At 37.6% G+C, this 15,253-nt stretch overlaps 1 protein-coding gene across 1 annotated transcript; it reads left to right on the top strand.

Annotated features, from left to right (window-relative positions):
• The first annotated feature begins 670 nt into the window (after positions 1-670).
• Positions 671-12,921, top strand: LOC141685476 (uncharacterized). Its single transcript, XM_074490572.1, has 6 exons — positions 671-938; positions 10,586-11,101; positions 11,154-11,293; positions 11,368-11,969; positions 12,141-12,625; positions 12,728-12,921. Exons 1-6 carry the CDS (start codon positions 671-673, stop codon positions 12,919-12,921), a joined length of 2,205 nt encoding a protein of 734 aa, XP_074346673.1.
• Positions 12,922-15,253: the final 2,332 nt, after the last annotated feature.

Here is a 15,253-nt window from a genome sequence, read left to right as displayed (position 1 = left end):
TAAAAGTTAACAAGAACTCTCATCGAGTTCGTAGTCGGATTACTATGGAGTAGTCACGACAATAGTACCCAAGGGGACCTTAGCCTTTAGAGTTGAGGCATTGGTTGAGTTATTAACAGTTGATTGAAAAGCCAACATTAAGGGAAGAGAATGAGTTGTAGCTCTCAGAGAAAAGATTGCTAAGAGTTATATGCGAAAGAGAGTCCATTGGTTGAGCCGATAGAGTTTGTTGATGGACTACCAGGAGTTATGTTGAAGTGTTTATGTGAAGTGTTATACGGAAATTGATGGAATCGTTTAAGATCGACAGAATGAGGAAAGGAGAAAATTGTATATGATTTTTTTTATAATGTTGATATAGAAGTAGAGCTAAGTCTCCGAAGAAAGCGGGATGAAGACGATACCCCAATACCATGGGTTGATTGGAAAACCCGAGTCTTGCCACTCATAGCTCTTTATAGAGTGTCCTTGAGGAGACATATATATTAGGCAAGAATCAAGATGCTTAATTCTTTTACTATTAAGGTTATTACGTTACCTGAATTGGTTGAAAGTATTGTTCCGATAATAAGGGTTCAATACATGACGAACATCGATTCTACCAAGAAGGGTATTCGCTATACCATTGAGGAATCTATGTCCTATAAGGAAGATTTTAGCGTGTCCCAAGATGAGAATGCTATGCAATAATACAAAATCATTTCGTCCGTTAAGCCATTATGGTTCGGCACGGAAAGCGAGAATCAACAGAATAATTTTTGAAAAGTTTCATGCTCCTGCAATCAACGCTGCAAGCTCCGAACTACTGGAGGAGAAGACCAATAAGTCTGACGCAGAATTCCAAGAGTGGGATGTCACTAGGAGCTACGTGTATATTCTCGACATGATGTCGTCTTTTGTTAACGCATCAAATCAGGTGCGTGGGCACAACGTTGCGAGTAACTAAAGAGGAATGAAGAATGTATTTGTGACAAAGCGAGTTATTAAGCGCGACTTTAACATAATGAGTAGAGACGTGAATAATGTTATATTGGTGATCTTTTATATTAGCATCAAGATGCCACCCCGACATATTTGGAAACTAGAGCAAACCTTGTTGAATTGGTAAACCAAAATAACCAAGAACACGAGGAAGTCGAATATAATGAATTCGGCTTAGAGGATTACAATGAAGAAGAAACTATGGATATTAACGAGGGGGAAGGCCAGAGCGGAAACCCCATGGACCAAATTATGAATCTTCTTCGAGAGAATTTAAATTGTCACCCTCAACCCAGGTGGATCATGTTCCAGTTACTAATGTCTTTAAGGTCTTTAAGTGGTTAAAACCCCCAGAAATTTCAAGGGACTGCTAACCTATTAAGGCCAGAGCTTGGCTAAAAGAAATGGAAAAGAGCTTTGAGATAGTGCCCATAGAATAGACGCAAAAGACTGTGTTCACCAGTTATATGTTAAAAGGAGATGCAAATTATTAGTGGGAACCTAAAGGAACCCTGGAGACTGATGTGATTATCACATGGGGAAAAGTATTTCCCAGGTTTATGAAGGCTCAGATGGAGTTGAAGTTTCTAGAGATTAAGTAAGATAAGATGTCAGTGGCTGTGTACAAAACCAAATTTATTGAACTGTCGAGATTCGTGCCGGAGTTTGTGAACACGAAAGAGAAAAAGGCGAGGAAATTTCAGCAAGGGCTGAAACAATGGATTCAGGACCGAGTGTCATTACTTGAGATAACAGACTATGTGCAAAAAGACCTCGATTGTAGAGGCAGAGAGTGAGCAAAGTCAAAAAGAGGAAGAGAGGATGAAGAGGAGTTCAGAAGCCAAGGCGGCAGAGCGATAAACAGAAGTTTTCGATTAGGACTGAGAGGGGAGTGGTGTCCCAACCCGCAGTGGGTACCAGGTTCGCCACTACCGTAGCTGGTGGAAATAGCTTTAGCGAACCGGTAAGCAAGAGTATCTCCCAGGGAGGTGGTCAATATAAGACTACATTTCATAACAAGTTTCGGTCACCCCTACCGGATCATAAGTCATGTGGGGAGAAACATCCCGGGGTATGTAATTGGGAAAAGAGCTACTGAGGTGCTTTAATTGCAACCAACTAGGACATTATTCTAGCAACTGCCCCAACCCAGCTAGGGCGTGATAGCAGGTAACCTTTTACTCAATTTGGTTACTGCAAATATTCGGTTTAATTCTGAAGCAACTAAGTATTTTATATCGCGAGATTTTTGGCCAAGTTAAAACTTAATGTGATTCCAACGCGAGAATTATTGCGAATAGAAATAGTGAATCGAGAGGTTATTCCAATTAATGAGATTCATCTAATCTGCAAGTGGGAACTATGAGGGAAGGACTTTAAGTTGGACTTAATTCCTTTCAGGCTGAGAGAATTTGGTGTGGTCTTAAAAATGGATTGGTTGTCGAGCAATGGTGCTCAGATTGATTATAAAGGAAAGAAAGTTAAAATCTGAATGCCTAACGGCAAGAAAATTGTGATTAAGGGTCAGCGTCAGACCCACAAATTTTTTAATATTGCTCAAGCAAAGCAATTATTAAGGAAAGATAGAAAAGCGTATTTAGCATACGTGGCGGGTACCAAGAGAGAAGCCCCGATGTACGTGACATACCAGTTGTTAACGAGTTTGAGGATGTGTTTTCCAAAGACCTTTCAGGATTATCACCTGACCGAGAGATAGAGTTCGCTATCAAATTAGCATCAGGAACGTCATCAGTTTCAAAAAGCCCCATATAGGCTAGCCCCGGTTGAAATGAAAGAATTGACTTCACAGTTGCAAGAACTGTTGAATAAAGGAATGATGAGACCTAATGTGTCACCATGAGGCACACCAATATTGTTTGTCAAAAAGAAGGATGGTAGTATGCGATTGTGCACAGAGTATAGGGAACTGAATAAGCTGACTATTAAGAACAGATACCATCTCTCTAGAATTGACGATTCATTTGACCAACTTGAAGGAGTGGTACACTTTTTGAAAATCGATCTAAGAATGGGATATCACCAACTGAAGATTAAAACAGGGGACAAATACCGTATTTCGCACGAGGTATGGACATTATGAGTTCTTGGTGACGTCGTTTGGGCTAAAGAATGCCCCAGTAGCTTTCATGGACTTTGTGAATCGAGTGTTTAAAAAGTATTTGGACGTGTGCGTCATTATTTTTTTATTGATAATATTTTAGTCTATTCTAAAACGGAAGAAGAACATGCGGAATATCTGAGGATAGTGGTAGAAGCATTGAGAAGAGAAAAGTTGTTTGCCAAATTCTCAAGGTGCGAATTCTGGCAAAATGAAGTTCAGATCTTAGGAAAATTGATGAGCAGTAAAGGTGTGTTAGTTGACCCTACCAATGTTGAGGCAGTATTCCAATGAAAAAGAATAACCACACCTACGGAAGTAGGAACTTTTTGGGAATTAACCGGTTTTATGAGAGGTTCGTACCGGATTTCTCTAAGATATCAGGACCTTTGATTAGGCCTACTTGCAAAACGGAAAAGGTTGCGTGGAATGAAAAATGTGAGAAAATTTTTCAGGAATTGAAAAGAAGTTTGGTAATAGCCCTCGTGCTGGCATTGCCCGATGGAAAGGGTGATTTGTGATCTATAGTGATGCGTCACATAAAGGATTAGGATGCATGCTCATGCAGCATGGGAAAGTGGTTGCTTATGCCTCATGGCAGCTGAAGGAATATGAAGTAAGATACCCTACTCATGAATTAGAATTAGCAGCAATAGTTTTGCTTTGAAAAATTGGAGACAATATCCGTACAGAGAAAATTGTGAGATCTACACTGACCATAAGAGCCTTAAGTATATATTTACTCAGAAAGAACTCAACAGGAGACAAAGGAGATGGTTAGAGTTAATGAAAGACTATGTCGGTGAGATTTTATATCATCCAGGGAAGGCCAATGTGGTTGCAGATGCCCTTAGTAGTAAAGAGAGACTCAAGATGTTGACAACGCCGGAGGAACTAGTGAGAGAACTCGAGGAGATGGAGATAGAGGTGAAGTCACTGGTAATGGGACTGATGGACTAATTGAGATCAAATTAGAACTGGAATTGTTAGAAAAGATGGGACATTATCAGGAAGAGAAGACGAATGAAGAGCGAGAATCTTTGACTGAGAAGAAGTCAAATGTGAGAAAGATGAGAAGGGAATTATGAGGTATGCGAACCGGATTTGGATTCCAAATGTTTGAGAATTAAAAGATGAAATTTTACGCGAAGGACATAATTCTAGATATTCAATTCATCCTGGAGGTACCAAGATGTACCGAGATCCAAAGGAATATTATTGATGACCCAACATGAAAAGAAACGTGGCCAATTGGGTCAGTAAGTGTTTGACCTGTTAAAGAGTGAAGGTGGAACATCAGCGACCGAGGGGACTCCTACAACCTTTAGGAATTTTGATGTGAAAGTGGGAACAAATAGCCATGGATTCTGTGGTAGGATTTCCCGAGCTAAGGCTAACCGTGATGCAATATGAGTAATTATATATCGACTGACCAAGTCAGCATACTTTCTTCTAATCAAGAAAACCTACATGGTGGATAGATTAGCAGAGCTATACATCAAGGAAATTGTGATAAGACATGGAGTCTCTGTAGCTATCGTATCTGACAGAGATCCCCGATTCAACTCCAGATTTTTTTGAGGAGCTTTCAGGAATGCTTATGAAACAAACTGAATGTGAGTACTGCATACCATCCCCAAACTGATGGATAAAGTGAGTGAATCATTCAGACATTGAAGTACATGTTGAGAAATTTTGTAATTGATTTTTAAGGTTATTGAGATGAACACATATCTTTGATAGAGTTTGCCTATAATCATAGTTATCACGCGAGTATAGAAATGCCCCCACATGAGGCGCTGTATGGTCGGAGGTGTCATTCACCCTTGTACTGGGATGAAGTTGGTGAAAGAAAGTTACTAGGTCCCGACTTGGTGTAAAGAACAAGGGACATAGTTGAGTTGATCAGAGGATGCTTAGCGGCAGCCCAAGACCGATAGCGTAAATATGCCGACTTAGCATGAAAAGACAGAGAGTATGAAGTGGGTGACCAGGTATTTTTGAAAGTGTCACCATGGGAAGGACTGATGAGATTTAGAAAGAAATGGAAGTTGAGTTCCCGATATATGGGTCCTTTGAGATTTTGTGATAAATAGAATCGTGGCATACGAATTGGCTTTACCTCCAAACCTTCAACAGGTTCATAGAGTTTTTCATGTGCCAATGTTGAGAAAGTATAATGCGGATACCAAGAATATAGTGAAACATGAGTAAGTACTAGATCTGTCCTACATTGAGCAACCAGTTGAAATCATTGGTTGAAAAGAGCAAGTACTCAGGGACAAGAGTGTCAAGCTATTCAGAGTCTTATTGAGACATCCCAAGGTCGAGGAGTCGACTTGGGAATTAGAGAGCCACCTGCGAGAAAGGTACCCCCATCTATTTGTGAGTTGATTCCGGGACGGAATCCTTTTAATGGGGGGAGACTGTAAGAACCCTGATTTTTGTAATATTTTAAAACTTCTGTGAATAGTAACTTGAGCTAATTAAGTAATACGTATGGGGATCATCATAAAATGAATAGTGGAATTTTGAGAATCCGAGATCATATTCTTGTTTATCGAGGAAAATAAGTGAATGTAAAAGCCGACGGAATTCGAAGATTCACAATTATACTACGTGTTTTCGTATCCGTAAAGAATGGCGTAGAACCGGGAATACTACGTGAAATAAATAATATATCAAGGTGTTTCTATGATCAAGAGAAGGAATGGAATTGGTTATAGGATTATAAGGGATAAAAAAAATCGCTACGAAACAAGTCGTTATACGTGGAAACTATCGGAATGGAACGACGATTGCGTTTACGATAAATAAACGAATGAGAAATTAAATCCCATGCAAGTTGGCCATGCATAACCAAGTCCTAACTAATAGTTAGGAGTGTAACTAGATGATTAGAAGCTAACTAGAATAGTTAGTGGAATAGTGTTGAATAGTGATGGGAGACAAACAAGTACACAAACCATAGTTCTCCCTTTTCTCACTTCACCACACAATCAAACCAACCTATAACTTTGCCAAATTATTATCAAATCTGCTGCATACATCCCATATATTTAATATACACTCCCACACTTTAGCCACAAAAGAAAACAACCCCTTTTCCCTCACTTAAAGCTCTCCCATTTTTCATTCCAGCAGTTCGAATTTTCTGAGCAAGGGAGAAAGAAAAATTCATAACTCAAAATATACTCATTCAAATATCATGAAATTTTTACCATAGCTTCTCTATATCATGGTTAAGCTTCATACCAAATTTCAACCTCAAATTAATATTTTCTAATTTTATAAAAATGTTTGAATGAGGTGCTGAAAGGTAACTCCGAAATTTTAACTTATTTCTTGGTTTTGTTTCTTAAGGATCTAGCCCTTCTAATTGTTTTCTAAGCAAACCAAGCCTCAATCATCCTAGCACTAACCTTCCTAGTGTCTAAGAAGGTATAACTTTCAACCCTTTAAGGTTTTATGGTTGGATTTAAGAGTTATGTTTGTTGTAGTATTAAGATCCAAAGGATTGTGTTTTTTTGTGTTTGTATTGATTATGTTCTTGCTAAAGGCTTGAGATGTTGAGTTGTAATCCATGTATGTGGACCTATATAGAGCATATAAGGTCCATGTGGGTGGATCTTGAGAAGTACTTGTGTTTATGATGGTTATAGGTAGTGATTGTGTTAAGATCAAGTAGTAGAAATTGAGTTTGGGCATTCTTGCACTTGATCTGTTTTCTGCAGGACATTCGGCCATGCAAATGGTTAAAATTTGAAAACCACTGGCCATGAATAGAGAGAGATTGTTTTATAGTTTCTATACATATGTAGATCATCATGAGGAGATTTACCTTTTAGGAGTTATGGTCATTTTAGTGTAAAATCTTTATGCGATTAGCCAACTGCACTTAAGTCCACTTGCATGGTGATTTTGAAGGACTTAAAATAATTTCGAGATTCTGGAAAACTTATGAAAAATGGATATGACAGTAGAGAAGACTTTCCAAAAAGAATTTTGAGAAAATATTTATTTTACGATTTTATAAAAATGTTTTGGTAAAGTGAGCGCAAGCGAGAAACGCATAAAAACCTAGTTTTGACGCGCATTTTCTCACGTTCAAGCTTAAAACTCGAAATGGACTTTCTAAAGCGAACGATCGATTTCCAAACTCGACCATGTTATAAAGTGAGAATATAAGTGTTGAGAATGTGACGATCGGAGATTCGTTATACTTGAGTAGTTGTAAAAGTTGCTTAATAAGAGCGAGACGTTAATCGCGTACTAACTTAGACCGTTGGTTCTTGTTTATAGATCGCCAACCAAACACCGGAGACCATACCACTTCGATTACTCGAGGCAAGTTTTCGAAACCCTATCTCATACTATCCATGCTATATATATATATTGTTGTGATATTGATGCCATGATTTACAGTTCAAATATATATGTTTGTCTATGATATCAATGCATACGAATTATGCGATTGTTTACGAAAACAAATTTCGTTTTACACAAGTATGAGAAATTGAAACGTATTTCAAATATAATATATGATAATGGGAGTCGGAGATATTTTAATAACGATTTAATTCCGGAGAGAGCCTGACGTGAAAGATTTATATTTCGATAAACAAAGTACGTTCGCGTAATATATATATCAAGCGAACGATTGAGATTTTGACTTAAACTTCGAGAAATATTGGTTTATTCATTTAAGGGACACCCTTACTTGATTGATTATTTTATAAAGCGATACTTAAGGGATTATTAAATATCCATAAAGTATTTAAAAATATACTGAATAGTTTATAAATCATTTCACGTTATTTAATAAAGATTTAACTATTTAAAGAGCAATTATAGGATACCAAATCATGTTTTGATTATTTGATTAAGGTGTCTCCATTCGTTGGACCTTATTCACAAAATATTTTATATTTAAGGTTTTTATTAATTCATTGAACCTTAATTAGAAATACTTTGCACTTAAGATTTTATCAATTCATTAAATCCCTCTTATATAATTATGAGACCTTAGATATTTAATATCTTCGGACTTCTAAAAACTTATTTAAAAATAAACATAATTCCCAAAGGTACTTTCTAAATTATTCAAAACTCTTGAAAGAGATTAACCATTTGAAACGTATCAAAACCTTAGGGAACTTAGTCTAGAAGCATAAGAGTTTTGCTTCCTCGATCAATAAAGAACAAGTGAGTAATATATGTGTCACCCTACTACAGACAGGGATTTGAAAATGATTTTAAATTCAAAACTCCGACAACTCCCAAAGATCAATTGAGTTAAAAGTGATGAATAAATCATCTTATTTAAAGGTCAACTTTTAACGACCTATTCCTTCGAAAAAGGATTTTGAGCAAAAGATATAATTATTTTGGGACTGGAATGTGGCCTGCCCGGCACAGAGTGGTATCGGGCAGTGACCAGGCGCGGAGTGGCGCATTATGCAAGCGCAGAGTGGCTGATCACCGATACGTGGTTTATTCCAGTATAGTCCCTTTCTTCCATTTTGGAAAAACTGTTGTGAAATATACAACAGAGAGCCGATAAGGCTAAGTTTTAAACAAGGATATTGATGAATATATATCAAATCCATTTAAGAAATCTGCCGATAAGGCTGAGTTTAAATAAGGATGTTGATGATTATATATCAAATCCATTTGAGAAATCTGCCGATAAGGCTGAGTTTAAATAAGGATGTTGATGATTATATATCAAATCCATTTGAGAAATCTGCCGATAAGGCTGAGTTTAAATAAGGATGTTGATGATTATATATCAAATCCATTTGAGAAATCTGCCAATAAGGCTGAGTTTTAAATTGGGATGTTAATGAATATATATCACACCCATTTGAGAATCTTGGTTCGAGTAACATCTTGAGATTTTGATATAAAATGAGTACGAGTATAAAATGATTTTGAGAAAGAGATGAATACAAGTATCCAGTGGATATACTATTGTAGTTGATTTTGAGAATATTATAAATTTGACAAGCATATAAACTTTCAGAACACTTTGGAGATACAAAGTATAATTATTGGTTTTATTTATCCTTACATACTTAATTATGGGGATATATACCTTGCTGAGCTATAATGCTCACCCTTGCTTTTATATATCATATCACAACAGACTACCAGCATGGATCAGACCAGGACTGTTGTCCGTAGGCGGGTAAGGAACGCTCGTGAGTTCTGTAGGCTTTTTGTGCGCCAGCCCCGTCAGGTAGATAAGTGGAGATGATTTATTTGATACTGTTTCCAAGCATATAACCTGTGTGTGTGTGAGTCTGAATAAAAGGTCGAGTAATATTGTGAAAAGAGAATTATTTAATTAATAAGTGATCGTAACAACCCGAATTCACGACCTTGGATTTGGGGGTGTTACACATTTTAAGATGGAGTAACCTACAATACGCATTTCAGATTAGGGTATTTTTTTATCGTAGGAAACCCACAACCGCTATCCTTCGTGTGCGCACTGAGTAAACCCCACGGGCTCACGCAATAGCCTGCAAACCACGTGAATCAAGGTAAACCGCATTTAAGCGACATGTTCCGGCTCAGGAGACATAATCATATGGGTATATGAACTAATAAGCGTAAGTAGAATGCGTATTTTTATTATAGTTGGAGTCCACTAGTTGGACTGGACTGTGCACCACCTAAACCTCATGTTACCATATCCCTAGAGAACTTTGTCATTTGATCATTGTGTTTCTTCCACGCGGCAAGAGGGATAGGCATGAGGGATAAGCGCTGGGAAGTAAGTATGAAATACGCATTCTGCAATTTTGTATTGTATCTGTTAGAATTCAAACTCTCCAGTCAACAAATACTGCAAGCATGAATATCTAGAAGGTTGTAAATAGATTACGGCTCAGCATAGGCAACTTCCAGAAACTTTTAATGCATGTATGTGAAATGAAGAAGTCAGCAATAGCTATTAGGTTATAAAATCAAGTTTGAATCCTGGAAATAAGGTAGGCTGCATGTTTCAGAGGATAAATACGTAAGAGATGAGATAAGCAATTCTTATAGTATAAATAGACATAACCCAGGATCATATATGAAATACACAGGAGTAAGGAAAAAAGTAGAGAGAAGGAAAAAGGAGTTATAGCTCAGTTAAAAAAATAAAAGGTCGTAGCCTTAGCCTGTGACAAAGAAAAGATGTATGTAATTTCTTTGTTTGTAATATTATAAATAAAACACCTGGTTGCTATTACGTATTAATATATTTATATATTATATTTTGAGTTGAAATCGAAAATAATTATATAAAGCCCATTACGTTTCCAACAAGTGGTATCCGAGACAGGTTACGTTTCTGAAAAATGGCGAGCATGATACAACCGCAAATTCCGAAGTTGACGGCAACAAATTATGGAAACTGGAGCATACAAATGAAGGTGTTACTCGGGTCTCAAGATATTTGAGATCTGGTTGAAAGCGGGTATATTGAACCAGATGCAGCTGCTGAAGCAGGCTTATCAAATGACCAGAAATCAATTTTAAAGGAGACACGGAAAAGAGACAAGAAGGCTTTATTTTTAATTATTCAAGGTGTTGACGAATCAACCTTTGAAAAAATCTCGGAGGCAAAAACATCCAAGAAGGCGTGGGAGATTCTACAGAAATCATTCCAGGGTGTCGAGAAAGTCAAAAAGGTGCGGCTCCAGGTGTTGCGTGGTGAGTTTGAAAATTTAAAAATGAAATCCTCAAAAAATATTGGTGAATTTGTTACGCGTTTCAAAACGGTGACAAATGAGATGAAAAGAAATGGTGAAAGTCTTGATGATGTCCGGGTCATGGAAAAGTTGCTCCGTTCGTTGACAAGAAAATTTGATTATGTTGTTACTTCTATCGAGGAGTCAAAAGATTTGTCAAAAATTTCGATTGACGACCTGGTTGGTTCGCTTCAAGCTCACGAGCAGCGGATGAATCAGTATGATGATGCAATCCATCTAGAGAAGGCGTTGCAAAGTAAAGTATCCATTGGCGACAGTTCTGGCAGTAGCGGTTCTGTACGTGGCAGATGCGGCTTTAGAGGTGGCTACTGAGGTGGACGAGGACGTGGAAGGCAGTCTTTCAACAGAGGCCAGAATTCTGAAGGTTTTCAATCATCTGGTCGTGGTCAAAATTTTAGAGGCCGAGGACGAGGTGGATTTCAACGAGGTGACAAGTCTCAATTTCAATGTTATAATTGTAATAAATTTGGTCAATTCAGTTATGAGTGTAGAGCCCCAAAGGTGGAAGAAAGAAGTCATTTTGTTGCAGCAAGAGAAGATAAAGACGTTGGCACTGCTATGTTCCTCACTTATAAAGGAGATGAGGAAAACAAGAAGAATGTTTGGTATCTTGACTCGGGAGCCAGCAATCATATGACTGGCCATAAAGATTTATTTACGAAGATAGACGAGACCATCATTGGAGAAGTTACTTTTGGTGACTCGTCAAAGATTCCGGTCAAAGGGAAAGGTATAATTACGATTGTGTCAAAGAATAGTGAGAAAAAATATATAAATAATGTTTATTATTTACCTGCTTTGAAAAATAATATCATCAGTCTTGGCCAACTTGTGGAGAAAGGGTATAATATTCAGATGCAAGATAATTTTCTCATCATCAAAAATCAGGTTCGAGAATTAATTGCAGATGTGGAGATGTCAAAGAATCGCTTGTTCACCCTTGATATGCAGACGAAGATGCAGAAGTGCTTAAAGTCGGTCATTAAAAATGACTCGTGGTTGTGGCACTTGCGATATGGTCATTTGGGATTTTCTGGCTTGAAATTATTGTCAAAGACAAAGATGGTGGACGGCTTGCCAGAAATCAATGAACCAGAAAATTTGTGTGAAGCATGTGTCAAGGGGAAACAACACAGACAAAGTTTTCCTGTTGGAAAATCATGGAGAGCCAGGAGGCCATTGGAGATAATTCACACAGATATAGCTGGTCCATTTGATATCCCATCACTTGGAGGTAATAGGTATTACCTAACATTTATTGATGATTTTAGCAGGAAAAGTTGGGTGTATATCATCAAAGAAAAATCAGAGACTCTTGATAAATTCAAGGAGTTCAAAGCACTGGCGGAAAAACAAAGTGGACATTATTTGAAGACACTCAGATCAGATAGAGGAGGCGAGTATACTTCAAACTTGTTTATAAGCTTCTGCCGAGCACATAGAATAAATCATCAATTGACAACGGCCTACACTCCTCAACAAAATGGCGTTGCAGAAAGGAAGAATCGCACTATTCTTGATATGGCAAGGAGTATGGTGAAAGCAAAACACTTGCCAAGAATTTTCTGGGCGGAAGCCGTTCAATGTGTAGTTTATTTATTGAATCGTTATCCAACAAAAAGTGTCAGAAACAAAACTCCGAATGAAGCATGTAGTGGTAGCAAACCATCAGTTGGACATCTCAGAATTTTAGGGTGTATTGCTTATGCCCATATTCCCGATCAGAAAAGAAAGAAGCTGGATGACAAAGGCGAAAAGTGTATTTTTACCGGATATGACAAAAGAAGCAAGGCGTACAGACTCTACAATCCCCTGACGAAGAAATTAATCATTTCTCGAGATGTTGAGTTCGATGAATCAGATTACTGGAAATGGAGCGAGGATGAAAGAAAAGTTGCTGGTTTATTTTTCAATGGTGATGACGATGACGGTGATAACCAGAACATTGAAGATGACAGAGACGATGATCAAACTCCTCCACCAAGTCCAAATCAACAAACTCTTGTATCGACACCATCCACGGGAGGAAGCAGCAGTTCAGGGGGAGCACCATGAAAGATGCGGAGTTTGGATAATATCTACGAAGCTACAAGTCCGGTACAAACATCCTTTGATTATTCCTTATTTTATTTAATGGCTGAATGTGATCCAGTTACATTTGAGGAAGCTTATGAAGAAAGCAAATAGAGCAAATCCATGGATGAGGAAATTGGCGCAATCAAGAAAAATGATACATGGGAGCTCACAGATCTTCCAGAAGGACATAAAGCAATTGATGTCAAGTGGGTCTACAAGACAAAGACAAATCAGGATGGTGAAGTGGAAAAGCACAAGGCGAGGCTAGTGGCTAAAGGCTACAAGCAGCGATATAGCATTGACTATGATGAGGTGTTTGCTCCAGTTGCACGAGTTGACACAATTAGACTTCTTACAGCAATTGTCGCTCAAAATCAATGGAAGATTTTTCAGATGGACGTGAAGTCGACATTTCTAAATGGTTATCTCGAAGAAGAAGTCTACATCGAACAACCTCCAGGATATGTTCAGAAAGGCCGGGAAAACAAAGTCTACAGACTGAAGAAAGCCTTATATGGTTTGAAGCAAGCTCCGCGAGCATGGAATACAAGGGTTGATGAATATTTTCAGAAAAATGGTTTCGTGAAGAGTCCTTACGAGCATGCCCTCTATACAAAGACAAATTCATGGGGAGATATTATGATCGTGTGCTTGTACGTGGATGACATGATCTTTACAGGAAACAACCCTGGTATGTTTGATGATTTTAAGAAAGTTATGACTAACGAATTTGAGATGACAGATATTGGTCAAATGTCATACTTTCTTGGAGTCGAGCTGAAGCAAAACAAAGACGAAATTTTTCTCAGAAAAAATATGCGGAGCAAATTTTACAGAAGTTCAGAATGGAAGAATGCAAGTCAGTGAGCACACCAGCAGAACCAAACATAAAGCTCAGAGTTGATTCAACAAGGGAGTCGGTAAATCCGACGTTGTTCAAAAGTTTGGTTGGAAGTCTGAGGTACCTAACTTTTACTCGTCCAGATATTATGTATGCAGTTGGATTGGTTAGTAGGTACATGGAGAAACCGAAGCAAGATCACTTCATGGCAGCTAAAAGAATCTTAAGGTACATAAACGGTACACTTGATCATGGTCTGTTTTACACGCATTCTCAAGATTCGAAATTAGTTGGTTATTCAGACAGTGATTACGGTGGAGACTTGGATGACGGGAAAAGCACTTCGGGATATGTTTTTCATATCGGCTCGGCGATATTCTCATGGTCATCAAAGAAGCAACAGACAGTCGCTCTCTCAACATGTGAGGCGGAATATATTGCAGCAGCAGGAGCAACATGTCAAGCTATGTGGTTAAGTTATATTTTGGGAGAGTTAAATCTTGCAAAGGAAGGTTCGGTTAAACTTTACGTGGATAATAAATCCGCTATTTCTCTAGCGAAAAATTCGGTGTCACACAGTCGCAACAAACACATCAACATAAAATATCATTTTCTTCGCGAAAAAGTAAATGATAAAATTGTGGAACTGGTGCACTGCAAGACTGAAGAAAATTTAGCGGATATATTTACAAAGGCGTTAAAGCCGGATACGTTTAAGAAAATAAAAGAGAAGCTCGGAATGCAGAGTCAAGTTTGAGGGGGAGTGTTAGAATTCAAACTCTCCAGTCAACAAATACTGCAAGCATGAATATCTAGAAGGTTGCAAATAGATTACGGCTCAACATAGGCAACTTCCAGAAACTTTTAATGCATGTATGTGAAATGAAGAAGTTAGCAACAGCTATTAGGTTGTAAAATCAAGTTTGAATCCTGGAAATAAGGTAGGCTGCATGTTTCAGAGGATAAATACGTAAGAGATGAGATAAGCAATTCTTATAGTATAAATAAACATAACCCAGGATCATATATGAAATACACAGGAGTAAGGAAAAAAGCAGAGAGAAGAAAAAAGGAGTTGTAGCTCAATTAAAAAAAATAAAAGGCCGTAGCCTTAGCCTTAGCGTGTGACAAAGAAAAGATGTATGTAATTTCTTTGTTTGGAATATTATAAATAAAACACTTGGTTGCTATTATGTATTAATATATTTATATACTGTATTTTGAGTTGAAATCGAAAATAATTATATAAAGCCTATTACGTTTCCAACAGTATCGGCTATAATTTGCCACTTTCTTGAGAGATGTCATATATGTTAAAAAAAAACTATAAAAAGGGGTCAAAGATGTCATTTTTTCGATTTTTTAGTGGTTGACAATATAAACCTGTCAATTATTTTAATCCAGACAAGTTTAGGTAAAATAAAAGCCTACCGGTCTCTTTGCAAATTATGGGATTTTCATATGAAAGCG

This window comes from Apium graveolens, chromosome 9, assembly GCF_009905375.1.
Source record: "Apium graveolens cultivar Ventura chromosome 9, ASM990537v1, whole genome shotgun sequence".
Taxonomy (NCBI): Eukaryota; Viridiplantae; Streptophyta; class Magnoliopsida; order Apiales; family Apiaceae; genus Apium; species Apium graveolens.
The sequence above is the reverse complement of the archived record's forward strand: the minus strand, read 5'-3'. Positions and strand labels throughout refer to the sequence as shown.